General features: G+C 47.0%; 1 protein-coding gene across 2 annotated transcripts in view; it reads right to left on the bottom strand.

Moving 5' to 3' along the window:
* NCAPD3 (non-SMC condensin II complex subunit D3) overlaps window positions 1-27,932 on the bottom strand; it is a 196,370-nt gene that overhangs the window by 53,891 nt on the left and 114,547 nt on the right. For both annotated transcript variants that reach the window (XM_033919103.1, XM_033919104.1), the window contains exons 16-19: window positions 22,029-22,249; window positions 14,043-14,234; window positions 12,071-12,168; window positions 11,862-11,977 (exon numbers count right to left, since the gene is read on the bottom strand). In XM_033919103.1, the coding sequence (XP_033774994.1) occupies window positions 11,862-11,977; window positions 12,071-12,168; window positions 14,043-14,234; window positions 22,029-22,249 (627 nt within the window). The remainder of the gene's footprint in view (window positions 1-11,861; window positions 11,978-12,070; window positions 12,169-14,042; window positions 14,235-22,028; window positions 22,250-27,932) is intronic.

Below are 27,932 nucleotides of genomic sequence, written 5' to 3'. Positions count from 1 at the left end.
CTAGCCCTTAGTCTCTCCAAACCGGCACATAACTGAGTGGAAACTGAGACAATGACTTTTGGCTGTAGTACAAGTAAGCTGTGCAGTCCCAACTACAACCAGTCTGACAAATAGCCAAGCATGAATTAAGAACTGTGAACTATAAAACACCAACTTCACTCCCAGAAGGAGAATATCAAGTAATCATCCAAAGTGGGCAGGGAAAACACTTGGATACTGATTAGAATAAGAACCTTCAATACTGTCCCCACAACTTGCTAGCTAAGCCAGACGAACCAAACACTGCTGCTCTTATTGAACTCTCCTACAACCCAGACAAAAAAAAAAAAAAAAAACCCATAGAAAAAAAAACGTACTCTTCGTGAAAAGACACCGAATAAAAATGACAGTGCAGGATCTGCGACTAAAAGAAAGAAAATGAGCAGGTAAGAACCTAATTTCTCCTTCTTTAGCATCCCTCAAGACCGGCACAGAAATGAAACAAGTTTCAAGTTTTATGTAAAATTTGATAAAAATCGCTTAATCAAAATTCTAAGCGATTAACATAGTTAAAAAAAAAATGTACAACATTCAAGGGGAACCATATGACAGACATACAAAAGATGTACAGGACTTACTGTGCCAATGGGAGAGGAGGGTAGTAAATACAATAATGGATAGGAAAGAACAAGAAGAAGGGGAAGGACAACAGGATGGGTGAGTAGCAACAATGTAAAAGGTAGAGATGAAGACAAACTAGAAATAAGGGGGAGAGATTTAAGACAGCAGGAAACATGAGAGAGAGAGTAGCTCTGCGGAAGAGCTGACCCCCCCCCCCCCTGGAATGTAAAGCAGAGATCCTGATTTAAAAAGCTTAACATCAAAGGCATCCCTAAATAGATACAATGTATCAAAGCAGTACCCATCATAGGAGGGACCCCGAAGGGCTGCCACAAGAACACGTTCACCGAACTCTGCATCTCAACGCGTCTGAAGGACCACATGGCAGTGATGAAGAAATGGAGACCAAACCGCAGCTTTACAGATATCCACCGGAGGCACAAGAGAAGACTCAGCCCAAGAAGCTGCCTGCCACCGAGTGGAATGAGCTTTGAGAAAATCTAGAACAGGGTTCTTTTGAAGAATGTACGCCAAAGTGATAGCCTCCTTGATCCAAAATGCAATCGTAGCCTTGGAAGCATTGTCCCCCTTACGATGGACCTGCTAAAAGAACAAAGACTGACAGAACTCCTGGATCCGCTGAACATAAGCACGAATGACCCTATGGATATCCAATTTTCACAACTGCCTCTACTCCAAAGAGCCCTCCCAACTACCTAAGACCAGAAGGACAACAGATTGGTTAACATGAAAAGGCGAAACCACCTTAGGCAGAAGGGAGGGAACCAGCTGCAGCATGACCCACTCCCTAGAAAACTCCAGGAAGGGAGGCCTACACAAAAATGCCTGCAGTTCAGAAACACGTCTCGTGGATATAATGGCCACCAGGAACACTTCCTTAAGAGAAAGGTCCTTCAACATACAAGAGCCAAGAGGCTTAAAAGGAGGACAAACGAGCATGAAGAGAACCAGATTGAAATCCCAGGCTGGAAGTGAAGGACGAACTGGTGGCTGGGTCAGTTTCACCATTCAAGAAGTGAATCACATCCGAAGAGGCCAAATGCCAGCCATGCAACAGGCCGTGAAAAGACGACAAAGCTGCACCCTAAGGGAAGACCAGGCAAGACCCTGGTCCAGGCCATCCTGCAAGAACTCCAAGATGTGAGGCAAAGACATGCAAAGGGGAACCATGCCACGTGCGGACCACTACCCCTCAAAAAGATGCTAAACTTGCACATAAGCGAAGGAATCGCTGAGCTGAGGCCTGAATTGGAACATGCAGGTAGATCGCCATCAGCTCGAGAGAAGTCAGAAATTCCCCAGGATGTATGACAAGAATTATGGATTTCAGGGTCTTCATGCAATAAGGAGGAACCCGAAGCACCCTTTTGACACCTTTCAGATCCAAGATGGGTCAAAAAAATCCTCTTTCTTGGGCACTATGAGGCAAGAGTGCCTGCCTGTACAAAATTCCTAAGGAGGCACTGGGACTACCGCTTTGAGGTCCAGCAACCTTTGCAGGGTCTGATAAAAAGCCCACTTCTTCCAAGCTGCCCGACAAGGAGAAGAGAGGAAAAGATCTGGCATGGGCCAGGAAAACTCCAGAGCAGAGCAGTCTCAAATCACTTCCAGGACCCACAGATACATAGTGATCTTGGCCCATCCCTGGTAAAACTCCCGCAATCAGACTCCCACAGACACCAGGGGAAGGGCCCGCAAGGAGTCTTTGGACCGGGAAGACAGCAGAGGGGTCATGACCACCCCCAAGTGGGCTCCCCGAAAGGAATGCATGCGCTGAAAGAAACGTCCTCTGGAAGGAAGAGAGGCCACACCCCAGCCAGGGCAATACTAGCAAAAATCACGCAGAAGCCCATGGGTGACGCCACCCCCCAATGCCTGGCAAAGACAGTCCTCTGGAAGCCGGGGTACCTTAGAGTCACTCAAGATCTGAACAAGCTTATCCAACTCCTCCCCAAAAAGGAAGGAGCCCCTAAAAGGAATTTTACTGAGCTTAGCCTTTGAAGCCACATCTGCCGACCAACCCCGAAGCCACAAAGTATGGCGAGAGGCCACTTCAAGGGCCATGGACTTAGCAGATCATACATGGCATCTGAGAGATAAGTATCAAGCTCAATCTTAGCCACCTCCCGATCCACAAAGGACCAGTAATCAGACTCCTGGGTCAAAGACCTACTCAGACGATTGGAAACAAGCCCAGACAACCAAACCTCCATAAACTGCTGCCTGGACAGCAAAGGCAGCCATGTCAAAACACTGCTTAAGAAGAGACTCCATCTTACGAACCTGGGAGTCTCTCAAGAATGAACCACTTCAACCGGCACCGTATGGCTATGTGCAATAGCTGAGACCACCTCATCAACCACAAGAAACTTAAGTTATCCTCATCAGGAATGGGATACAGCCCGGTCATGGACCGCGCCAAGTGGAAAGACACATCTGGCATTTTCCACTGCACATGCACTACATCCTGAATATCCTGATGCATACGACAGGAACAGGAGGCCGACCGGATCCCCCGAAGTAGGGGGTCCATCACAAACGGGGACTCTTTTGCATCCTCAAAGCAGTTCTTCTTGGTGAAAAATGTGCACCTCCGACGCATCTTTGGCAGCTGGCGTCTCAAAAAAAAAAAAAAAACACATGTCCATGTCATCCGCCCTGCCGAGAGGATCAAGTTCTCATAAGGCGAAAAAGCATCTGCAAACATAAAATCCTTGTCCCACGAAACCTGTGGCCGCTTTGATGAAGACTGGGAGGGAGGGACTGGGCCTGAGTAGATGCCAAGGTGGGGCCTAAGGAAGGTAGAAATGACAGGCAAAAGCCCACCCCAAAAAAACAGACCCCCCAGGGGAAAAAAACAGGACCCCCAGCTGCCTGCAGATAAGCTTTATACATGGCTAAAACAAAATCAGGTGCAAACCCCCCCCCCCGGCAGCAAAGAAGGACACACTGCCAAGGCAGGAGATAGAGAGACAAGAACAGGTTTCTGCTGTAAGACAGAGGGAAGGTCACCTGAGGCCACTGGCAAGATGGTGGAGCTTCTTGCCAAAAAACCTGCTGGGGGAAAAAAAAAAAAAAAATCGCCTCCGAGGCCTGCAGCAGCAAAGAGGCATAAACAGACCCAGCCGCTAAAGCAGGCAAGCCGGCAGCGTGAAAAGGGAGTCACCAGCACTACTGCCGGTAAGGGAAACCTTATTTCCCTGACCGTCGATGGATGAGGAAATCTGTGTGGGCAGTAGGGGAAACCTTCCTCACTGCCTGTTGCCAACGAGTGGTACACGCTAGTGCTGCCCGATTCGAATCGGTTCACCAATTCACTTTGGGTGAATCAATTCGAATCAGTTCAAAACAAAAACAAAACAAAAAACAGCTTCCTGATTTGCCTGACCCTCCCCCCTGGCAGCTGCTGCACCTGCTTTAGAAAGCAAGGGGGGGAGGGTCAGTCGGAAAGTGCTGCTGTTAACTTCCCCCCCCCCTGGCCTCCCTGCATTGTTTACCTTCCAGCCGGAACAGCCTGCAAACAAGATCGCGGTGTTAGCAATCTTAGTACCGCTTCGGAGCTGTTTCATCCCGCCCCTCCTCCGACATCAGAGGAGGAGCGGGACCGCGACAGAGGAACCAGTTGCGAAGCGGCACTAAGATAGCTAACACCACGGTCTTGTTTTCAGGATGTTCCTGGAAGGTAAATAGTGCAGGGAGGCCATAGGGGGAAGCGGAAGATCAAGGGGGTGGAAGCCGGATGCAGGGGAGGGGGGGGTGAGCAGTCCTTCAGGGTGGGACAGGCAGGCAGGCCTTCAAAGGTGAGTGGACAGGTCTTCAAGGGGGGGGGGACAGGCCTTTAGGAGGACAGGCAGGCCTTCAGTGGTGGAACAGGCCTTCAAGGGGACAGGCAGGTCTGCAAAGGGGGGGGACAGGTCTTCAAGGGGGGGGGACTCAAGCCTTCAATGGGGGGGAGGCAGGCCTTCAGGGGTGGAATAGGTCTTCAAGGGGGGGGGGGACAGGCAGGCCTTTAGGGGTGGGATGCAGACTTTTAAGGGGGGGGGACAAGCCTTCAAGGGGGAAACAGGCCTTCAGGGATGGTGGCACAGGCCTTTAGGGGGGGACAGATCTTCAGGGGAGGGGGGGCCCTGGTATAGAAGTACACGGAGGGAGGGAAGTGGGGGTTCAAAGATATGTGCATATGCCGGACTTTGGGGAGGAAGAAATGGGTCTGAAAATAGAGGAGAGGGAGAGAGGAAGATGAAGGACAATGGTATTTAGGGAGAGAAGGGAGAGAAGTTGGACACAAGGGATGGTGTGGAAGGGGGGATAGAGATACTGGATAGGAGGGTAGTTGAGAAAAGGTGGATCTGTGGATGGAGACCAAAAAAAAGGAAAGATGCCAGACTTCCAAGGGAGGGAAGTAAAACAGAAGGGGAGGACAGAGATGGCAGATGGATGGTTAGCATGGAGAAAGAAGAAAGAAGGAGACCCTGGCAAGCAAGTTATCAGAAGACAACCAGAGCCCGAGACCAACAAAATTTGAATAATGACCAGACAACAAAAGGTAGAAAAACTAATTCTATTTTATTTTTTGTGATTACAATATGTCAGATTTGAAATGTGTATCCTGCCAGAGCTGGTGTTAGACCGCAAACGTGAGCTAGGATTTAACAGAGAGAGGAAAAGTCCTTTTTGTTTCTTTATTTTATTTATACCACAGTGCCAGTGTGGTTAGGAGAAGGCAAAGGGATTGAAGAGGCTATAAAATAAACCCACCAGGATGTTTGAAAAACGAAAATCGAATCGAATCGAAAAATCAATTCAGTAAGCTGAATCGAATCGAATTTTTTTTTCCTGAATCGGGCAGCACTAGTGCACGCGTAAAGGGGAACCCTGCTTGCCTGCCATCCGAAGCCAATGAGGATTCCCCTTCACAGCGGCTGGTATACTTCGTGCACACGTCGGCCACATCAACTGCGCACCTAAAGCACCTTTTCAACTTAAAAGTGCTCATTGCGAAAACCACTAAAGGGAAAAAGAAAAGTACCAGTTAACAATAAAAATTCAATTAACCTTGAAGGCTTCTCTTCAGACCAGCATTGCCTCAGGATTTTTTTCTTTTCTTTTTCAAATACAACTTTAATTTACACTTGAACAGTGGTTCTCAAAGCTATATGCCTATATTTGGTGGCAAGGTTTACTGCTGAGGCACCTTTAAAGTAAAAATTTGGGGAAGTGGGGGGAGGGACTTGACCAGTCGAGTATGGCACCCCCCCTGAAGTCGGATGGACCCCCGAAAGGGTCCCCCAAGCTCTATCAGGCACCAGAAACAGGGACAAGGCCAATCTAAACAAAATCCAACAGCCCTACACTAAACCAGGTAAAGACTGCATAGGCTTACTACCGCCATCTGCTGGAGACTGAGAACAGACTGATTGTACTTGGGACTTAACAGCCCACTTATACTACAGCCAAAAGTTTGCGCCTCAGTCTCCACATGCTGGTAGAGGTGCGTTATATCCCATCTGTTTGTGTTGGTTTGGAGGGACGTTAAAGAAAGGAACAAAATCTTTATTAGCAAAAGGCCATAAGAAACTGTGGAACTCTGGAGAAACCCCAAGTAACTATATACCGGTAATAAGTCTTCCAATTTACTATAGCTGGTAGAAAGGCCAGAGACGTAGCCTTCAAGCAGCAGGAGGTCCAGACAATGATGGGCAGGGGATTCAGCATACCATACCTATCTACTGGAAAATATATCATCAAGGTAAGAACCTAATCTATTTTTCCAGTGCAATATTGATGGTATGCTGAACCAAGAGACATCTCTAAGCAGTCCCAGAAACCCCAGATGGGAAAAAAAGCTTGCCTTCAAAACTGAGGCTCCAAAGGAGTCCTCTTGAGCTGCTACGTTCAATCTATAAAACTTAGTGAAAGTATGAAGGGATGACCAAGTCACCACTCAGAAAATATCATCCAGAGGAATCGTCCTGGCTTCAGCCCATGAAGAGGCAATCCTTCTCATCGAATGTGCTCGAAGCATGAAGGGAGGCTACTTAACGCAGGCAACACAACAGAATGAAATAGCAAATCAAACTTGCATTCAGAAGAAATAACCAACTGGGGCAGCAGAGAGCTGGGAGGAGGAAGTACTGAAACAGTAATCAGTCTACTGCAATGGACTTGCGGGAGCAGATACAAAAACCTTTAGTTCAGCATACCATCCCTATTGCACTGGAAATAACTTTTAGACTTAAAAAAAAAATTATTTATTAAAATTTCAAAATGTAAACAAGTAAATATTACTTGAATACAGATTAGAAATAAAAAATTCCACCATATAGCATAAAAGCATTATAAGAAATCATAATTAATTACTTAGTCCACAAAATGGGGTGATCCAAGAACAGAAAATAACAATAAAGAAATATATATAAATCTTAAGAACAGCTGGTTCATTACACTGTGAATGACACTATTGGACCAATCATCACTCCCCCCTCTTCCTTGGCCACAATAAATTCCAATAATTCTTTTGTTAAAAAAAAAAAAACCCCAGAAAATTTTTCCCCTTTAGTGAAACATAGCATTTTGCAGGAAATTTCAAAACAAAAGCAACACCCAAGGCTTGAACTCTTGTCTGTAGACCAAAAAGTCTTTTCTTCTCTTCAGTGTCATTTGAGATACAGTATATCTGGAAAGACACAAATTATCAAACCAAAAAATATATCATTCACCGAAAAATATTATTTACATGTCTAAAGTAAGTTTGAAAAATTAATTGTCTATCGAACTCCGAGGCAAATGTCACTATGAAGAGTAGATCTTTTTATTTTTCATTTTATCAAATTTTTCATTTTACAAATCAAGTGTCCACTTGTACAGAAAGTTGAAGAAAAGCAAACAAATAATACTCAAGAATTAATACATTACATTAGTCAAATAAAATAAATATTTAGCTTGACTTCAGCTCAAGTCCTCCATTTAGATCCAAGACGAAGTATAGTGAGCATATTAACAAATATTAACAAAATATTTGAAACAAATATAAAGGAAAACAAGGTCCCTTTAGCTGAGAGAGGATACCATTAAGTTCAAACTGCACTTCGCTTTTATTTCCCTTCGTCCAATCGAGCTCCTGCCAGAAAGGCTGTCAACTGGAAGGGCTCAAAGAAAACATGTTTTTTCATACAATATTGTATTACACATTTACAAGGATGTCATAGAAAAAAAGTCCCTCCAAGAGATATAACCCCTGGCTTCATCATAAGAAATTCTCGCCTTCTTTTTTGAGTATCCCGTGCCAAATCTGGGTACATTAAGATTTTATATCCAAGAAATTCTTTCATTTTATTTTTAAAGAAAAGTCTAAGCAACCAGTTTTTATCTGGTGCAAGAGCTACAGTAAGAAGCAATGTTGCCACAGATGCGGTCTCTGTCTGAAAGTTCCAGCATTGCTGAGACATTAAGTGGTTGATTATCTTCCTGTAATTTGGATGGTGGTTCAATACCTTTCATAGGCAAGTAGTAAACTTGAGTAAGTGGTGGTAATGTATCCTCTGAAATTCCTAGAATCTCCAACAGCAGCTATCCTAGGAAAATTAATCAGTCGAAGATTATTATTACGGGAACAGTTCTCCAGAGATTCCACTTTTCTGCATAAATTTGTATTATCTTTTACTAATGCTTCACTAAGCTGTTTTGATACTTTTAGTTCTTGTTGTATATTCATAATAGAGTTCTTGGATTCATCTATTTCAACCTTCATATCTTTTATATCAGTTTCTTGAAGTATAATTTTACTTTCCAGCTGCAAAAGACGGGGCTTTATAGACTTAGCCAGATCAGCAACAAGGTCCCAAATAGAATCCAGTGTTACCTCCCTGGGTTTTTCTATAGCCTAGGAATCATTTACAGCTTGAATAGTCTCACCAGTTGTAAGCTGTTCCTGGCATCCCTTCTCCTGGACTAGGGTAGTCCCAGATGTTATCAAGTCCTCAGTGCTTCCTGGGCTCTCCTGAAACTTCCTGGCCTCCGAGGGGGGGTGCATGCCTTCCGCCGGTAGCTCCTCCACTCGCGGGGAGCTAGAAATCTGAAGAGGTGGGGGAGGTGCCCTTGCATCGGGGCTCAACCCAAGGAGACTGCCTCAATCTCGCCCCTCCGAGGCGTCTCCAGCAGGGATGCCGACGCTGCCGGGATATCCTGCATTCGACGAAGGAGTTCTTTGATGTTTCCGAGAGAGGACATGCCAGGGCGCCGCGAGGCTCCAGCGGCACTACGACCTCTCCTCTTCGGCATGATCGGGTAAATAACTTCCTCTAAGAAAAGATTTTTTAACAATCTCCTTCGGCGTGTAGCTCAGCTTAGGAGACCGTCGGCCATCTTGGATCAGTATCAGATCTTTTCAGTTATTACTTCTAGTCAGTTCTCCAAAAAATTTGTCAAATTCATTTCACCTTTTTCCAGTTCCACTTCTTCAATAGGGGCTGAACTATTCTGTTTCTTCCCCAAGGAAATATGTTGAGCCCCAACTATTGGTGGTAAACTTTACGTTGGTATTAAAGTCTCTTTCAGATATCTCCGAACCATTTCCACTGCAGATGTTGTTGGAGATTTAGGAAAATTTAACAGCCTCAAGTTATTTCTTCTCTACTTATTTTTCATATATTCCAGCTTTTTCTGAATAAGATGTTTCTTCAATAATCTCCACTTTTAAAGTCTTAATTTTATTAATCTGTTCATATCTCTTTATATTCTCACTTTGCTCTTAACATTTCCCCATGGACATCTACCTGGGAGTAAATAGAGGCACAATCAGAACATACCATACATACTGCCTTTTTGAGATTGGAGTCCATAATTACCACAGTTCATCCATATTTATCACTGCAGGCTTAACTAACTCTCCAAAGTATTCGTTGTTACTCACAGAAGCCAAGTTCTCACCAGTCTCTGTACCGAGTGCCGTTGTCTGGGCTCCAGCGGGGACTCTCTTCACCAATGACTCTCCTCCCACTGCTCCTCCAGGGGTCAACAGTTGCACCACTTCGAGTGAACCGAGTTGCCTCTCTCTCCACAGTGCTCACTCTTCCAGGTTGCAGAGGAGCATGCCCCTGGATCGGGCTAAGGGAAACCCGATCATAACCAAGGCTCGCCACAGAGTTCGGCGTTTCTCCCGAAGTCAGGAGCTTCTCCCTCGATTGGCACGTCAGTCCCACAACCAGCATCATCTGTACAAGATTTCTGGAGGTCCCAGTCACCCGAGGATTTGGCTGGGAAGCTCCTTTCCTCTTCCCCATTATAGCGCAGCTGCAACAGCCCGCCAAGAAAGTCTGCAACTTCAGCTGCAAACACCCAGGTAAGGGGAAGAAGGTAAAAAGGACAAGCACTGATGGAGAGTTCCGCATCAAGCGTCTGTCCTCAACACCACCTTTATATTTTTTTTAACTTTTAATAAATTATTTCAGTGGCATCCAGAGACGCGTGCTCCATTCTTTATTCTTTGTGTTTACTACCTCACCATAGCAGCAAAATAACATCTAATTACAAATTAAGATTTAGTCAATCTAGTATTTATTTCAAAATGCTTTTATTTTCACTAAAATACCCATGGCTACAAGCTGGAGAAACATGCTTGCACCTTCCTCTGCTTCTCTGAGAAAACAGACCAACTATTCATCTGTGATGCAGGCAGATTAATGAGACAAAAGCCCCCCCCCCCCCCCCCCAAAAAAAAAAAAAAAAAAAAAAAAGGACTTAAAAGGAGATGATGCAAATACAAAGAAATTAATGCAAACTGAGAAACTAGAACAGGGAGACAATCCTAAAAATTAGTGCTACCCGATTCAGGGAAATATTTGATTCACTTTCCCTGCTCAATTGGGCTTCCCCCCCCCCCCCCAAACGTTCTGGCAGATTTATTTTGTAGTGTTTCCACCCACCCCACTCACCTTTGCCCTCTCCAACCCTACCCAGGCACTGTGATGTAAACAAAATAAAAAATTTATTTATTTTAGGTATTTACATACCGCCTATCAAGGTTATCTAGGCGGTTTACAATCAGGTACTCAACCATTTTCCCTATCTGTCCTGGTGGGCTCACAATTATCTAAACTACTTTTCCTCTCTAAGTTAGGCCCTAGCTCATGCTCGCTGTCTCTAACACCAGTTCTGCCAGGATACACATTTGAAATCTGACTTATTGTAATCACAAAAAAGATAATAAATACCTTTCACTGTCATATTCAACATTTGTTTCTTTCCCACTGTCTACCATTTCTCTCTCTCTCCTACTGCCTGGGTCAAACCTCTCTATTCCCCTCCACATATGAAGGTTTTCTCCCTCTCACCCCTTTCTACCCGTTTCATCTCTTCCTTCCTCTCCTCCACTCCAATTCTTCCTCACTCCTTTTTCCCCCCATGTGCAGCATCTTTTCATCCCTCCCTCCAATCCCCCTATGCAGCAGCAGCCTACCGATCCTTCCACTGTGAAACCTGAGATACCTCCGAGGCCTCCTGAACAGGCTACTTCGTTACCTGACCCGCTAGGGCTTTTCCTCTGCCGCATCACCAATGATGTCATCAGTGATACAGCAGAGGGAAGGCCCTGGTGCGGAAGGCCGCAAAGCAACCCGTTCAGAGTGCCGCTGTTGCTATTTTAGGAGGCCTCGGAGGTATGTCAGGTCTCATCAGGTGCTGGTCACTGAATCGGTGAGTCCGATGTTCTCAGACAATGAAATGATTCACTGAAGTGAATTGATGAATCGATTTGAATCAGCAAATCGGGTAACACTACTAAAAATCACTTTCAAACTGGGTCACTTCTCCTAGGATAATGACTATGAGGGGGTGCTGAAAAGCCCAACCAACCAATTTTGAGCATTATTTTACCACTGTAGCTGAAGAGAGTGGGAGCTTATCTCATTAAAGCCACTCTCCTGAGTAAAAATGCTTTAAAATCGATGTCTAAGGACAGCACTAGCTACGGCATTAATCCCGTGTGTCACAGTAAACGCACTCACAGGGCACAAATTGGTCTTTAATCTTGCAGGTCAAAAACAATCTTTTAGCATGGGAACTTATTTTGTATCATAGCATCAACATCTTATAACATTCTGCAAGTATATGAAGCAAAACTGCTCTGTAGAGCAGAGCTTCTGAATTGCACAACTTGATAAAAGGCCTGCTACGAGGCTCACCAGGCATCAAGATAATCGCATTACTTATTGTGGTGAGCTTGTCTCTGTTGGAAGCTTTACCTGGGCATTCTCCAGGGTGTCAGCGTGTGCATGACACAGTTTTTGTAAGGACTCCACTGCAGGACTGATTACCTCTGGGGGCGATGAGAACTCCATCAGCCAGTTCTTTACATCATCTGGAAAAAGCCAGGCAGTGAAATACATTTTCCAGGCAAAAGGAAAAACATGACAGACAGCAGTGTGAAAAGAAAAAAATAAAAATAAATTACCAATCAGCTTCCCTCTGTGGCTCTGGGGCAAATGCACAGCCACATGGCCTATTACACAAAGGATATGGCCAGTGGTGCTGGTACTGCCATTTTTCTGCCTGCAAAAACAGCAGACAGAAGGGGTTTGTAGCTCTTAAAACAAGGGCAAACAGAGGAGGTGAGACTTCATGTACAAGAAAAAGCACTTATGCCTAATTATACCTAATTTGTCAGTACTGAGAGAATAACTACATGCAGAATAATAAAAATGTTCTAAGTGCAGAATGTGCTCTATGGGGTTCTGATGCAAGAATCCCACTCTCTAACTGTGATGTATTTAATAAGAAGAATTAAATTTATAAAGGGATGACTTATGTCAGAACAGTGAGGGGGACATTTGGGGGTGGTGGTGGGGGAGACCTCAGTGCCCCCTTACATCAAAACATTCTTCTAAATAAAAGTTACTTAAAACAGCAAACATTTAGCAGCTCCATTTCAAAGTTTTTGCTTCAGTCTCGTGGCATAGGACTGACGTCCCCAAACTTTCTAGGCAAAGGCCACATGCCATTTCAAATAACCAAGAATGCTAAGGGTCTCACTAGTGGCTTTACTGAGCAGCAAGAGCTTCCACTAAAGTCTGACCTTTTTGGCAAGTTGAAATGCTAAAAGGTATCTAATATTTTTTTTTTAAGTAGATGATTCCGTCATAGCTTAGGCAACCCTATCATCTGTCTCCAGTGATTAGCAGGTTAATATTTGTGTACATACAGTGCACTCTTTCCTACATCCCTCCTAAACACAATTGCCCAATAATAATAATTTATTTTTTATATAATGCCATACCAAAAAGGTTCAAAGCGGTTCACAACAAGAAAAGTTAATACATACAGTGCAAATAAAATAGCATACAGATAAAACAGGCAGATATAATTAAAAGGCGAGATAGTTTAAAACAGAACGCATTAAGATATCAGCCTACCAAACAGGCGTGTCTAATAATTTTCTAAAATCGAAATAGAAAGTAGCCTTTTGCATAGTTTTTCCAAGCCACATATTCAGTTTGGCAGCCTGAAATGAGAAAGTTCTCTCAAAGAACTTCTTATAATGGCAAGATTTTATAGAAGGGAAATTTAACAAGTTTATCCTACGTGTATTCTTGTTGGAGTGACTCAGAGAGAAGTGAGGAGCAAGGTAGCCTGGTAACATACCAAAAACTGCTTTATAACAAATGCAAGAGAACTTAAACAGGACTCTGGACTCTACCGGCAACCAGTGAAGTTTTTGATAAAAAGATGTAATATGCTTCCATTTTTTAAATTCGAAAATAAGGCAAACAGCCGTGTTCTGAATCACTCATGGATTCTCTTTTGCCAGCAAGACTGGGAACTCCACTAGCATCACAGTTCTCATAGCTGCTGTCTGACTACATATGGCATCCTCCAAACTTTTCTAACTCACTTGAAATTGAGCAGTAGTGATTGACTACATATGGGCCATAAAAAAAAGGTAAAACTTTGTTCCAGGCTGATCTAGCCTTAGGCAGGTTGAAATTGGTGGACCAGAAAGCCATGTTCTGTGGGTTCCAGTTCAGGAACCACTAAAAGTTCACTCTAGATGGGTTCATGAACACTGCAGGTGCTGGAATCTGCACTTTAGAATCCGAGTCCTATTTTAGGACTTTAGAAAAAAAAAGCAAAAAAAAAAAGCAGTAATCAAACTAAGTCGGTAGGAAGAGTTTTATAGCAAAGCCCTGGGTCTGTTTGACAAGATGGCGTAAAACTAAATCATCTAGGGAAGTTAAGTTTTGCTGTCCTACATAACAAAATTCTTCATGAAATATTTTAAATTTTAGAAAATAGAACAGCACAAAGACCCTCAGATGAATGTTCAGAAGGAACTATAGCATAGGCACTTAACCAACTACAGACACTCAGTTTTAATACATTTAAATGCAATATGCTGTGGAAAAATCCTGAAGCCAGGGGTCTTATACCTTCGGATGCTGTCCCAGGTGTCCAAGATCTTGGTGAAGTCTAGTTTGGGTGAAGATCCTGCAACTATGGCCAAAAGCATCCAAGCTGGTGCAGCATGCTCCGTTTCCGTGTGAGAGATCAAATTAGTAATGAATTTAGAAGAGAATCGGTCTTGCTTTGACCATGTGTGAAAAGCCTTGGTTAAGTAGCGACTGCAAGGAAGGAAAACATATTTAAAGAAGAAACCTTCTATAGCCTGATTCCTAATCACCAATAGGATGGGTCAAGCAATGACATGAATAAGATAAGACTTATTCATTTCCTTTCCTACAGCTAGACCAGTCTACAGCAATGGGTTATACCCCCCGACTAGCAGAGGGAAGTAGATAAATTGTTTCCAGTGACTTCACCAGTATGAACAGCAGGTGCAGCCTGGAGCTTGTCACTATAAACCAGAGATTGTCAACCCAGTCCTCAGGACACACCCACAAGTCAAGTTTGCAGGATATACACAGTAAACATGCATTCACTTCCTCAGTTGTTAGGAAATATTCCTTATACATATTCATTATGGGTATTTATTTATTTATACTGCCTATCAAAATTACCTAAGCGGTATCCTGAAAATATGGTTGGCTATTGAGGACTGGGTCGAGAGCTACTGGTATAAATTAAAAGCTTATAAGACAAGAGACAAACCCAAAGGATCCTCTGTAACTAATCAAAACTCAACCACATTTAAGTAGTCTGCAGCTCTATAGGAAGTATTGCACAGAATCACTATAGCTCAAGAGTCATTGAGGAACTTCCAACATCTCCCATCTTTCTTGGTGGTATGGTCCAGCTGGGAATCAAAGAAAGGAAGTTAGCAGGTAAGCATAAATTTTGCCTTCCTTATCCAGAAAGAAAGTGAAACTGTTTGAGCTGAAGAAGGTAACAGTGTGGCAGCCTGCCTAGCACCACTATGGGAGTCCCCCTCATCCTGCCAGGGGAGACACTGAATGAGTGCATATGGGGAATTGCTGCCATGCCCAGTGTGCCGCTCATACAGCAGCTACCATGTCTCAACATTGGCTGGTCCAAGTGTCCTGACTGTGGGGCAGGACCATCGAGGGCCATTTGGCCTTGCTCTGGAAGTGGCTGCTGAAGCTGCCTCATGACCAGGGCCACTGTCTGATACCAACCATGGACGTACAATTTTTAAGTGGGAGCTATGGTCATATTGGAGCCTGGCCACACAGCTCCCTCTACAGAGTAGATGCCTGGTGAATCAGTTTTTCTCTCACCACTATCAGGCCAGATCCAAACTTCAAGGGTCTGTCCACCTTCCATCTGCTGCAAACTGAGAAACACTGGCTGCTTGCAGACTAAAACACGAAGATGGAGAGCTACAGTTCACTAAGAAATGCCAAAAAGAGAGAACTTAAATGCACTGTTAATTAGAGAAAGGTGGGAAGGACAAACTAAAGGATAAAAGAAAAGGGTAGGAGAGACACAGAGATGAGTTTGGACACAGAGAAGCAGGATAGGAAATAAGGTTGAAACATAGGCAAAAAGGGAAGATGTAAGGAGGCAATGGACAGCAGATGAGGTGGGAAAACATGAAATGAAAAGATGAGAAAATGAGAAACTACTGACAAGAAATGGGAACGAAGGGAGAGATGGAGGAAAAAAGACACAGGGAAAGGTAAAATGGAAATAAAGCCAAAAAACCTTGCCAGCCCCATCTGTGGTTATTTGGATACAAAATAACAGGTAATGCAGGGACCATTTCTTGCGTGTTTAAAGCACAGTTACTTACCGTAACAGGTGTTATCCAGGGACAGCAGGCAGATATTCTTAACGCATGGGTGACGTCACCGACGGAGCCCCGGTACGGACACTTTTAACTAGAAAGTTCTAGTTGGCCGCACCGCACATGCGCGAGTGCCTTCCCGCCCGGAAGAGAGCGTGGTCCCCAGTTAAGATAAGCCAGCTAAGAAGCCAACCCGGGGAGGAGGGTGGGACGTAAGAATATCTGCCTGCTGTCCCTGGATAACACCTGTTACGGTAAGTAACTGTGCTTTATCCCAGGACAAGCAGGCAGCATATTCTTAACGCATGGGTGACCTCTAAGCTAACAGAGAGGGAGGAGGGATGGTTGGCCATTAGGAAAATAAATTATGTAACACAGATTGGCCGAAGTGTCCATCCCGTCTGGAGAAGGAATCCAGACAGTAGTGAGTAGTGAACATGTGAACTGAGGACCAAGTGGCAGCCTTGCAGATTTCCTCGATGGGCGTAGAACAGAGGAAAGCCACAGAAGCAGCCATAGCTCTGACCCTGTGGGCCGTCACAGCACCTTCCAGTGAGAGACCGGCCCGAGCATAACAGAACGCAATGCAGGCAGCAAGCCAGTTGGAAAGCGTCCGTTTAGAGACAGGGCGACCTAGATGGTTAGGGTCGAAGGACAAAAAGAGCTGAGGGGACAAGAGGTGAGCCCTGGTACAGTCAAGGTAGTATGCAAGGGCACGCTTACAGTCCAGCGTGTGCAACGCCTGTTCCCCAGGATGAGAATGGGTCTTAGGGAAAAAGACAGGCAACACAATGGATTGGTTGAGGTGGAAGTCCGAGACCACTTTGGGAAGGAATTTAGGATGGGTACGCAGAACCACCTTGTCATGGTGAAAAACAGTGAAAGGTGGGTCGGCAACCAGTGCATGCAGCTCACTAACCCTCCTGGCAGAGGTGATGGCAATGAGGAAAAGCACCTTCCATGTCAGAAATTTGAGTGAAGCAGTGGCAAGAGGCTCAAACGGAGGTTTCATGAGGGCTGATAAAACCACATTCAGGTCCCAGACGACTGGGGGAGGCTTCAGAGGTGGTTTGACATTGAAGAGGCCCCTCATGAACCGGGAAACCAGGGGATGAGCCGTGAGAGGTTTTCCGAGGATAGGTTCATGAAACGCAGTGATGGCACTGAGGTGGACTCTGATTGAGGTGGATTTGAGGTCAGCATCGGATAGAGAGAGCAAATAGTCCAGTACAGTTTCCACCGCCAATGAGGTGGGATCGTGGTGATGCAGTAGACATCAAGAGGAGAACCTGGTCCACTTCTGATGGTAACATTGGAGGGTGGCCGGTTTCCTGGAGGCATCCAAAATACGACGGACAGGCTGAGACAGATTCTCTAGGGAAGTCAGCCCGAGAGAAACCAAGCTGTCAGGTGGAGCGAGGATAGATTGGGATGTAGTAGAGACTGATGCTGCTGCGTAAGTAGAGTAGGAAATACAGGAAGAGGAATGGGCTCCCTGGAGCTGAGCTGGAGGGAGAACCAGTGTTGGCAAGGCCACCGAGGAGCGATGAGAATCATGGTGGCTCTGTCCCTGCGGAGTTTGAATAGCGTTCGCAACATCAGAGGCAGTGGAGGAAAGGCATAGAGGAACCGATCCGTCCAGTCGAGCAGGAATGCATCCGGGGCCAGACGATGAGGAGAGAAGAGTCTAGGGCAGCTGATGGTTGTGAGGAGCTGCAAAGAGGTCCACCTGAGGAGTGCCCCAGAGAGCAAAGATGGAGTGGAGTGTGGGAGGATCCAGGGTCCACTTGTGAGGTTGAAGGATGCGGCTGAGATTGTCGGCCAGGGAGTTCTGTTCGCCCTGGATATAGACAGCCTTGAGGAAGAGACTGTGGGCCGTGGCCCAGGTCCAGATGCGGATGGCCTCCTGACAAGAGGAGGGGAGATCCGGTGCCGCCTTGCTTGTTTATGTAGTACATGGCGACTTGGTTGTCTGTGCACAGGAGAAGAACCTGAGGGTAGAGAAGGTGCTGGAAGGCCTTGAGAGCACAGAACATGGCCCTGAGTTCCAGGAAATTGATGTGATGTTGGCGCTCCTGAGGGGTCCAGAGTCCCTGGGTGCGAAGATCTCCCAGGTGAGCACCCCATGCATAGGGGGAGGCATCTGTGGTTATGACCATGGAGTGAGGGGGTAGATGAAAGAGTAGACCCCTGGAAAGATTGGAGGAGGTCAACCACCATTGAAGAGATTGCTGAAGAGACGATGTCAGAGATGGAATGAGAAAGAGGATCCGTGGTCTGTGACCATTGGTTGGCTAGAGTCCAATGAGGTGTCCTGAGGTGGAGTCGTGCCAGAGGAAGTACATGGACCGTCGAGGCCATGTGGCCCAGGAGGACCATCATTCTGCCGAGCTGGGATGGTTTGATGAAGGAACACCTGACGACAGAGGTGGAGCAGGGTCCGTTGTCGGTCGGATGGTGGTGTCGAGAACTGCGCCAATGAACTGAAGTCGCTGTGTGGGAAGTAGGTGCGACTTGGGGTAGTTGATCTCGAACCCCAGTAGATGGAGGAGCGAGATGGTGTGATGAGTGGCTTGTAGCACAAGCGGAGATGTAGGCGCTTTCACCAACCAATCGTCCAAGTAGGGGAACACCTGGAGGTCGTGAGACCTGAGGAAGGCCGCCACCACAATAAGGCACTTGGTGAACACCCTGGGTGATGATGCGAGGCCAAAGGGTAGCACTTTGTACTGATAGTGACGGTGCTGTATCTGAAACCGTAGGTAGCGACATGAAGTCGGATTGATTGGGGCCTCTTTGAGTGAGTGTAGGCCTCTTTGAGGTCCAGGGAACATAGCCAGTCGTGTTGAGAGAGAAGAGGGTAAAGCGTGGCAAGGGAGAGCATTCTGAATTTCTCCTTGACCAGACACTTGTTGAGGTCCCTGAGATCGAGGATGGGACGGAGGTCTCCTGTCTTCTTGGGAACCAAGAAGTAGCGGGAGTAGAATCCCTGACCCCTTTGGTTTGAGGGCACCTCTTCGATGGCATTGAGAAGAAGGAGGGATTGGACCTCCCTCAGGAGGAGGAGGGATTGGGAGGAGTGAGAAGCAGACTCTATGGGAGGATTGTCTGGTGGAAGAGTCTGGAAGTTGAGAGAGTAGCTGTGGCGAATGATGTTGAGGACCCATTGGTCTGATGTGATGACCTCCCAACGGCTGAGGAAGAGTTTGAGGCGACCTCCGATAGGCTGAGGAAGAGGCAATGATGGTGGGAGACTGGCTATGCCCTGGAGAAAAAAGTCAAAAGAGCTGAGATGGTTTTGACAGAGGGAGAGGCTTGGCAGGTTGGTGAGACTGTGAGCGAGCCTGAGTTTGATGTTGTTGACGAGGTCGGCGAGGCTGCTGTTGAGGCGGGTTGAGAGGTCTGGCCGAGAACCTGCGTTGGTAGGAAGACTGCTGTCTGTAGGGGCGAGCAGGCGGAGTCTTCTTCTTAGGCTTCACCAGGGTGTCCCACCTGGTTTCGTGAGCCGAGAGTTTCTGGGTTGTTGAGTCCAGGGACTCCCCGAAGAGTTCATCACCAAGACAAGGTGCATTAGCCAGGCGGTCTTGGTGGTTAATGTCGAGTTCAGAAACTCTCAGCCAGGCCAGACGCCGCATGGCAACAGCCATGGCAGACGCTCGAGAGGTCAGCTCAAACGAGTCATAAATGGAGCGCACCATGAATTTCCGGAGTTGGAGCAGACTGGAAATTTGTTGTTGAAAAAGAGGTACCTTACGTTCAGGGATGTATTTTTGTAAGGCGGAGAGTTGTTGCACCAGATGCTTCATGTAGAAGGAGAAGTGAAAGGTGTAATTATTTGCCCTGTTGGCCAGCATTGCATTCTGGAAAAGGCGCTTGCCAAACTTATCCATAGTTTTTGCCTCTCTGCCAGGAGGGGTGGAGGCATAGACACTGGAGCCCTGAGTTTTCTTTAAGGTGGACTCCACCAGGAGAGATTCATGGGGCAATTGAGGCTTGTCAAACCCTGGGATGGGAATGACCCGATACAAGCTATCCAATTTGCGAGGGGCCCCAGGGACAGTGAGGGGGTTCTCCCAGTTCTTATAAAAAGTTTCCCGTAGGATGTCATGTACGGGTAACTTAAGGAATTCTTTGGGAGGTTGTTCAAAGTCTAGGGCATCGAGAAAGGCCTGTGACTTTTTAGAGTCGGACTCTAAGGGAATGGAAAGAGCAGCTGACATCTCCCTGAGGAATTTGGTGAACGAGGACTGTTCAGGTTTTGAAACGGTATCAGTCACTGAAGGTTCCTCGTCTGTCGAGGAAGCATCTTCCTCGGTACCGTGTGGGGATTCTTCCCATAAGTCTGGGTCCCTGATGTCGGGGTGCGCACGGCGGGACATCGGTGTGGAGGGCTCGGCATGGCGGGTTTTGGAGAGAGACTTGCCAGAGCGGACCGAGGCGGTACCGGGAGAGGAAGACCGGTGCCGTACCTAGTACCGAGAAGGATTGGCATCAGAGCGGGTCTGTACCGCAGGTTGGGAAAGATGTGGCTCAGCCGAGAGGACCGGCATGGAAGTGTTGAGCGGTACCGAGGGGGTCGACACCAATGGAACGGTGCGAGGCTCGGACCGGTCCTGTACCGGAAGGTGTGGTGCCAGCAACGCTGGCAACAGTTGTTGGAGTTGTTGCTGTAGCTGCTCCTGTAACTGGGTTTGGAGTATGGCTGCAATGCGGTCGTCCAGGGGGGGCACCGGTACCGCTTTTTTCTTTTTCGGTACCATAGGTGCCGCTCTACGCTCCGGCGATGAGGAGGCCGATGACGAGGCACTCACCGATATCGGAGCGGAGCGTTTGCGGGGTCGGTGCGGTGCCGGGGTTGCCGGTGTCGCAACCGTGGCAGGAGGGCGCTCAAGGGAAGTGGAAGGCTTCTTAGCCGGCTTACCTGGGGCCAGCGACCCCGAAGAAGGATCCGGTGGAGTCGAAGTAGTTGGTTTCGACTTTTGCGGTGCCGTCAACATCGCGACAGATTCCATGGCAGATCCGGTACCGAATAGAATATTTTGCTGGATCTGCCTATTTTTTAATGTACGCTTTTTAAGCGTAGCACAGCGGGTGCAGGTGTCCGCCCGATGCTCTGGACCCAAGCACTACAGGTACCAATTGTGCGGGTCGGTAAGAGAGATCGGGCATGCACACCGCTGGCACTTCTTAAAGCCCGATTGAGGGGGCATGAAGGGAAACACGGCCTCCGCAAAATCAAAGTCGGAGGCCTGTATTGTGGCAACAGGCCCCGCCGGGGCCGGCCCGAAAAAATAAAGAAAACTCGACGAGTTGTTTTTGTTTTTTTTTTAAAGAAAATTAACGGGATCCGAAAGGAAAAAAATTGAAAAATTGAAAAAAGTACGCGAGCGGGAAGGCAGAACTAAGTTTTCAACAGCCGTTGAAACACATGCGACTTCTTCGCTCCGCGGAAACGAAGAAACTGGGGACCACGCTCTCCTCTGTCGGGCGGGAAGGCACTCGCGCATGCGCGGTGCGGCCAACTAGAACTTTCTAGTTAAAAGAGTCCGTACCGGGGCTCCGTCGGTGACATCACCCATGCGTTAAGAATATGCTGCCTGCTTGTCCTGGGATAATGTACAGCACTGCGTGTGCCTGGTAGTGCTATCGAAATAACAAACACTAGTAGTAGTAATGCTACTCTGTCCTGTGCTGAAGAGGGAATTCCATTCCTATGGCTAGTCAGTCCAGGAGATTGCACTTTAAGATGGTAATTCAACCAAGATAAACCATAGTTAGAACTATGGACTCATTTTACGTTACCATTTGAGAGCTATATATTGCATGGTATCTTTCCCATTGATCCCTGAGTTTATAAATACTCAATGAGGAAAAACTATTTCTTAAAGGAATTCTTGGGGCAACTGCTCTATACAGCAGGCACATGCTTATGATGTTACTGCAAAACTAGCAGCTCAACAGAGGTACAGCTATCTGTTCTCCTTCCGTTATCCTTTTCCAGTGCCAGGCAGTGACACTTCAGAAGAAAAAAAAATCCAGTATATTAGCATAGATGTCAATTCAAGTAAACAGAAAGTGGCTCAGAAGAATACCCAGGATACATTTATTCTCAAGAGTTAGTTATTTGAATGTTAAGATTTCACTTTTTTGCTAAACTTCAGTTTCTCCAGCTTTGCCACCTCACCCTGAGTCATACATTTTATCCACCTACCTTAGTTCTTGTTTCTCTGTAGTTACAAGAATAAGCAAGTCCCAAGCCAGCTTCTGGTTTCTGTCATCTTGGCTGAACTTATTATAGTGCTTCACATGCTGCAGAATAAGTTGATCCAGGCAATCCAGAGCCTTCTCCAGCACAGAGTTCTCAGAGTCAATTACCACAGGAACTACGCCTGCCAGCCAGGCCTTCTGTATCATGATGTTGTGTGACTGAGCCTATCGAGGTAAAACAGATGATATGACCTCTAGACAAACATTTTGAGTACAGATAGGAGTCAGATTCTGCAATAGCAGTAAGCTTATAAACTCATGTTTGGTTGTTCATAAGGATGGACAAGCCCATTGCCTAATCATACAGAAAACAAGTAGAGAAAGTATTCAGAGCAAAGCTCTTGGAATTCTCTCAAACCTCTCTGCAGGTCACCCGAGGTTGCAAATAAAATGGAGGGGCCTGTCTGTAAAAATGGCAAAGTTCCCGCCAAAAATGACCCCTCCAGGGTCTGTAGCGGGGCTGAGAAGCCTATACTGTCCTAGCCGCCATCAGCTGTTAAAGAAACAGCTGAGAGGTAGTCCCCAGCCGAACCAGTGGTAAGGGAATCCTTTTTACCCTCACCATCGGCGGCTAAGGAAATCCCTCCATAGGCAGTGGGGGGAAGACCGGGCTTCTCCACTACTCCCTGCCGACTCGCGAGGCACTAGCGGCGGGGAGCCCTGGGTGCCTGCAGCCGCTGTCGACGAGGCTCCTCCACCGCACCAGCCTGTACACCACTTGCACAGGCCAGCCATGAGTGCCTCGCGTCTGGAGCACAATGAGCACTTTTTCCCTTGTAAAGTACTCATTGCTCCATACGTGACCTAGCTAGAAGAAAAAGAGAAATTAGGTTCTTACCTGCTAATTTACTTTCTTTTAGCAGGGGAACTGGTGGGGTGGGGGGGACTCCCAGCCCCGACAGGCCCCCTGAAAGGACCGCATGCGCTGAGCCAACCGACCCCGGGGAAAAGCTGGAAGTCTGGAAAGCAGCAGCCCCACGCCTCAAGCGAAACATGCAAAATTCCCGCAGATGCCCCCAGACAGTGCCACCCCGAGACTCCGGGTGGGCATGGTCCTCAGACAGATGGGGCACCTTAGAGTCCGTCAGAGTCTGAACCAACTTATCTTAAGTCCTCTCCAAATAAAAACGACCCCCAAAGGGAAATTTTGGAAGTTCAGTTTTGGACGCAGCAACCGCCAACCAAGCGCGAAGCCATAAGATACAGCGCGCGGCCACCAAAAGCCCCAGACTTAACCGCAGGCCGCACCAAGTCATAAAGAGCATCCGAGAGGAACGAGGCAGCCATCTCAATCTTCGCCACCTCCTGATCCACGAAGTCCATGAGTCATCAGACTCATGATCCAGGACATGCTCATACCACCAAAACACAGTGCGAACCACCAGCCCCACACAAATAACCGCCTGGACCCCCAAGGCAGAGATATCAAAATTCTGCTTAAGAAGTGTCTCCAACGTATTCTCCTCAGAGACCCTAAGGGCAGAACTGCCCGCCAACAGGCACAGTATGCCGCTTAGCAATCACCGAGACCACCGCGTCCACCACTGGCGAAATTAAGGTAGCCCTATCCCCTTCCGGGATGGGATACCAACAAGCCAAGGCGTGCGCCAACCGAAACGGCGCCTCTGGCGTATTCCACTGTGCCAGCATGATATCCTGAAAATCCTGACACACAGGAAAAGAGCAGGAAACAGGACAGTCCCCCTGAAGCAGAGGGGCCCCCATATGCAGGGTCTCCGGTGGCGCAACTTCAAAAATGCAGCACCAAGGAGACTTGCTAAATCAGGTCTAAAAGCGCATCCCTCTGAATAAAAGGCGCACCATGGACACCTCTGCGCCGGAAGATGGGAAACCCGACGCCCCGCTGCCAGCAGCCGTCCCCTCTAGAGGATCCTGGAACCCTGCCAAAACGGCCAGGTCCTCATCCACGCCAACACGCTCCTCCGACCATCAATCCACAATCCAAGCACCCCACTGGTACTTGCAGATGAGGGAGGAGGAAGAGGGGACGCCAAATGAAAAGAGGGAGGCAAAGCCACAGGGAAACCACCCCCGGCACACGTGGGACCCCCAACTGTCTGCACAAAGAAAGAAATTAAAATCAGGGGAAAAAACCCCGGGGGTCCCCAAGGACTCCCTGCCCAAGCAGGGGTCCCCTGCTGAATCTTGCCCCTGTGTTTGCAATACAGGGGGAAGGTTACCCGAGGTTGCAGACAAAATGGAGGGGGTCTGTCAAAATGGCAAAGATCTGCCAAAAATAATCCCTCCAGGGCCTGTAGCAGCTGGGAAACGTAAACTGTCCCAGATGCTAAAGCAGGCCAAGCCGGCATCAGCTGTTGAAAAATCAGCTGAGAGGGAATCCTTTTTCCCTACCATCGGTGGTTTCGGGGAATCCCTCCAGAGGCAGTGAGAGAAGACTGGGTTGCCTCACTGCCTTCAGCTGGCTCACAAGGCACTAAGGTCAGTGAGCTCTGGACGCCTGCAGCCGCTGCCGACAGAGCTTCTCCACCTCACCGGCCCAAACCGCTGAGTTCAGGCCAGCTGCAAGTGCCTCGCAGCTGGACCAAATTGTGTCCCACTCCCACGGAGGGCACAATTGCTCCATACGTGACCTAGCTAGAAGAAAAGTGCCGGTTAGTGCAACAATACAGTAAATTGACAGGGAAGCAACCCTGCAGACTGGCACTACCTCAGGATTTTTTTTTTTTTTTTTTAACAGAACAGATTCACTGGCTCTCAAAGCAGTATGGCCTTGCTTAAATTAGGGGGCAAGGCTTACTGCTGAGGCACCTCTAAAAAAAATGTTGGGGAGGTGGAGGAAAAGGGGGGGAGGGACCCAGCACGAGACCCGCCGGGTGTGACATCCCTGAGGTCAGACGGACACCCAAACAGGGCCCACCCAAGCTCTATCTGGCACAAAAACGGAGACCAGGATCCCTAAACAAACTCCATTTTAAGATGAATTTAAAAACATATCTTTTTCTTGATGCTTTCGAGACCTAAATGCTCTTTTTAGGGCTACATAGTTTTATTCTACTTTTAGACATCCTCCCTTTTGTTTTTTTTCCCTATATGTTCTCTTTCTTACCTGATAAATTGTAGTTCTACCTTTCTTCCCTTTTTTGTTTATTTTTGTATTGTTTTTAATAATGATTATTGTTTTAAAGGATCTATAGTTCCATATGTTTTTAAAATAATGTTCACCGCCTAGAAGGCCGATTGTGCGGTATATAAAATTTTTAAATAAACTTGAAACTTGAACAGCCCTACTGAGGGAGATGGGTACAGCTCCTCACACCTGCTGAGACTGATAGGAATAGGGGAAGGTACCTTTTATGTACAATTCCACAATTTTGTTTCAGTCTCCACCTGCTGGTCATGATGAGATATATACCCGCTTGTAAGATACCTATACCGGTCTGGAGAGTTGCTAAAGGATGCCCCTGTATAAAACTTTGGTGAGACCTCAATTTAGAATATTGTGTACAATTCTGGAGGTCACACCTTCAAAAGATATAAAAAGGATAGTCTGTTCAGAGGAAGGTATATGGTCTTCATCATAAGGCGTTTGGGGACAAAGATCTCAATCTGTACACTTTGGAGGATAGGCGGGAGAGGGGAGATAGCACAGTTACTTACCGTAACAGGTGTTATCCAGGGACAGCAGGCAGATATTCTTGACTGATGGGTGACGGCACCGACGGAGCCCCGGTACGGACAATTTTAGAGTGATTGCACTCTAAGAACTTTAGAAAGTTCTAGCTAGGCCGCACCGCGCGTGCGCGAGTGCCTTCCCGCCCGACAGAGGCGCGCGGTCCCCAGTTAGGATAAGCCAGCTAAGAAGCCAACCCGGGGAGGTGGGAGGGACGCAAGAATATCTGCCTGCTGTCCCTGGATAACACCTGTTACGGTAAGTAACTGTGCTTTATCCCAGGACAAGCAGGCAGCATATTCTTGACTGATGGGTGACCTCCAAGCTAACAAAAAGAGGGATGGAGGGAAGGTTGGCCATTATGAAAATAAATTTTGCAAAACAGATTGGCCGAAGTGTCCATCCCGTCTGGAGAATGAATCCAGACAATAATGAGATGTAAAAGTATGAACTGAGGACCAAGTAGCAGCCTTGCAGATTTCCTCAATAGGAGTGGAACGGAGGAAAGCTACAGATGCTGCCATAGCTCTAATTTTGTGGCCCGTGACAGAACCCTCCAGTGTCAGGCCCGACTGAGCATAACAAAAAGAAACGCAAGCAGCAAGCCAATTGGACAGAGTGCGTTTAGAGACAGGATGACCCAGCTTGTTAGGATCAAAGGACAAAAACAGTTGAGGAGATGATCTGTGAGGTTTGGTGCGATCAAGATAGTAAGCCAGAGCACGTTTACAATCCAAGGAATGCAAAGCCTGTTCACCTGGGTTAGAATGAGGTTTTGGGAAAAAAACAGGTAGAACGATGGATTGATTAAGGTGAAAGTCAGACACAACCTTAGGAAGGAATTTTGGATGTGTACGAAGGACAACCTTATCATGGTGAAAAACAGTGAAAGGTGGATCAGCCACCAGTGCATGGAGCTCACTGATCCTCCTGGCAGAAGTGAGAGCAATCAGAAAGACCACTTTCCAAGTTAGAAATTTAAAATGCGTTGTGGCCAAAGGCTCGAAAGGAGGCTTCATTAACACAGAAAGAACCACATTAAGATCCCATACAACAGGAGGGGCCTTAAGAGGTGGTTTTACATTGAAAAGGCCTTTCATGAACCTTGAAACTAAGGGATGAGCTGAGAGGGGTTTTCCATGGATCGGCTCATGAAAAGCTGCAATGGCACTAAGGTGGACCCTTATCGAAGAGGATTTAAGACCAGAGTCAGATAAGGACAAAAGATAGTCCAATACCAATCCCACTGCTGTAGATATGGGATTATGGTGATGTAACAGGCACCAGGAAGAAAACCGAGACCACTTCTGCTGGTAACACTGAAGAGTGGACGGTTTCCTGGAAGCATCAATAATAGAACGGACAGGCTGAGAAAGGAGAGCATGAGGTGCAGTCAGCCCGAGAGATACCAAGCTGTCAGGTGCAGAGACTGTAAGTTGGGATGAAGAAGCGTTTGCTGATGCTGTGTAAGTAGTGAAGGAAACAGAGGAAGAGGTATGGGTTCCCTGGAACTGAGTTGAAGTAGAAGGGAAAACCAATGCTGTCTGGGCCACCGTGGAGCGATGAGGATCATGGTGGCTTGTTCCCTCTTGAGTTTGAATAAGGTGCGCAGCATGAGCGGAAGAGGAGGGAATGCATAAAGGAAGAGATTGGTCCAATCCAGAAGAAATGCATCGGGTTCCAGACGGTGAGGAGAGTAAAGTCTGGAGCAAAACCTGGGCAGCTGATGGTTGTGGGGAGCTGCAAAGAGATCCACCTGAGGAGTGCCCCATTGGGAGAAAATGGACTGTAGAGTCGAGGGGTCGAGAGTCCATTCGTGAGGTTGAAGAATTCTGCTGAGATTGTCTGCTAAGCAATTCTGTTCCCCTTGTATGTATACTGCTTTCAGGAATAGGTGACGAGCAGTCGCCCATGTCCAAATCCTTTGAGCTTCCTGACATAAAGGACGGGATCCTGTCCCTCCTTGTTTGTTGAGGTAATACATTGCAACCTGGTTGTCTGTGCAAATGAGAAGAACCTGAGGAAAGAGGAGATGTTGAAAAGCTTTGAGGGCGTAAAATATCGCTCTGAGTTCCAGGAAATTGATGTGGTGCTTCTTTTCCTGGGTGGTCCAAAACCCCTGAGTTTGGAACTCGTTCAAGTGAGCTCCCCATGCATAGGGGGAGGAATCTGTGGTGATGACTAGTTGATGAGGAG

Source organism: Geotrypetes seraphini, chromosome 13 (genome assembly GCF_902459505.1).
Source record: "Geotrypetes seraphini chromosome 13, aGeoSer1.1, whole genome shotgun sequence".
Classification (NCBI taxonomy): domain Eukaryota; kingdom Metazoa; phylum Chordata; class Amphibia; order Gymnophiona; family Dermophiidae; genus Geotrypetes; species Geotrypetes seraphini.
This window is presented reverse-complemented; position numbering and strand designations above follow the sequence as displayed.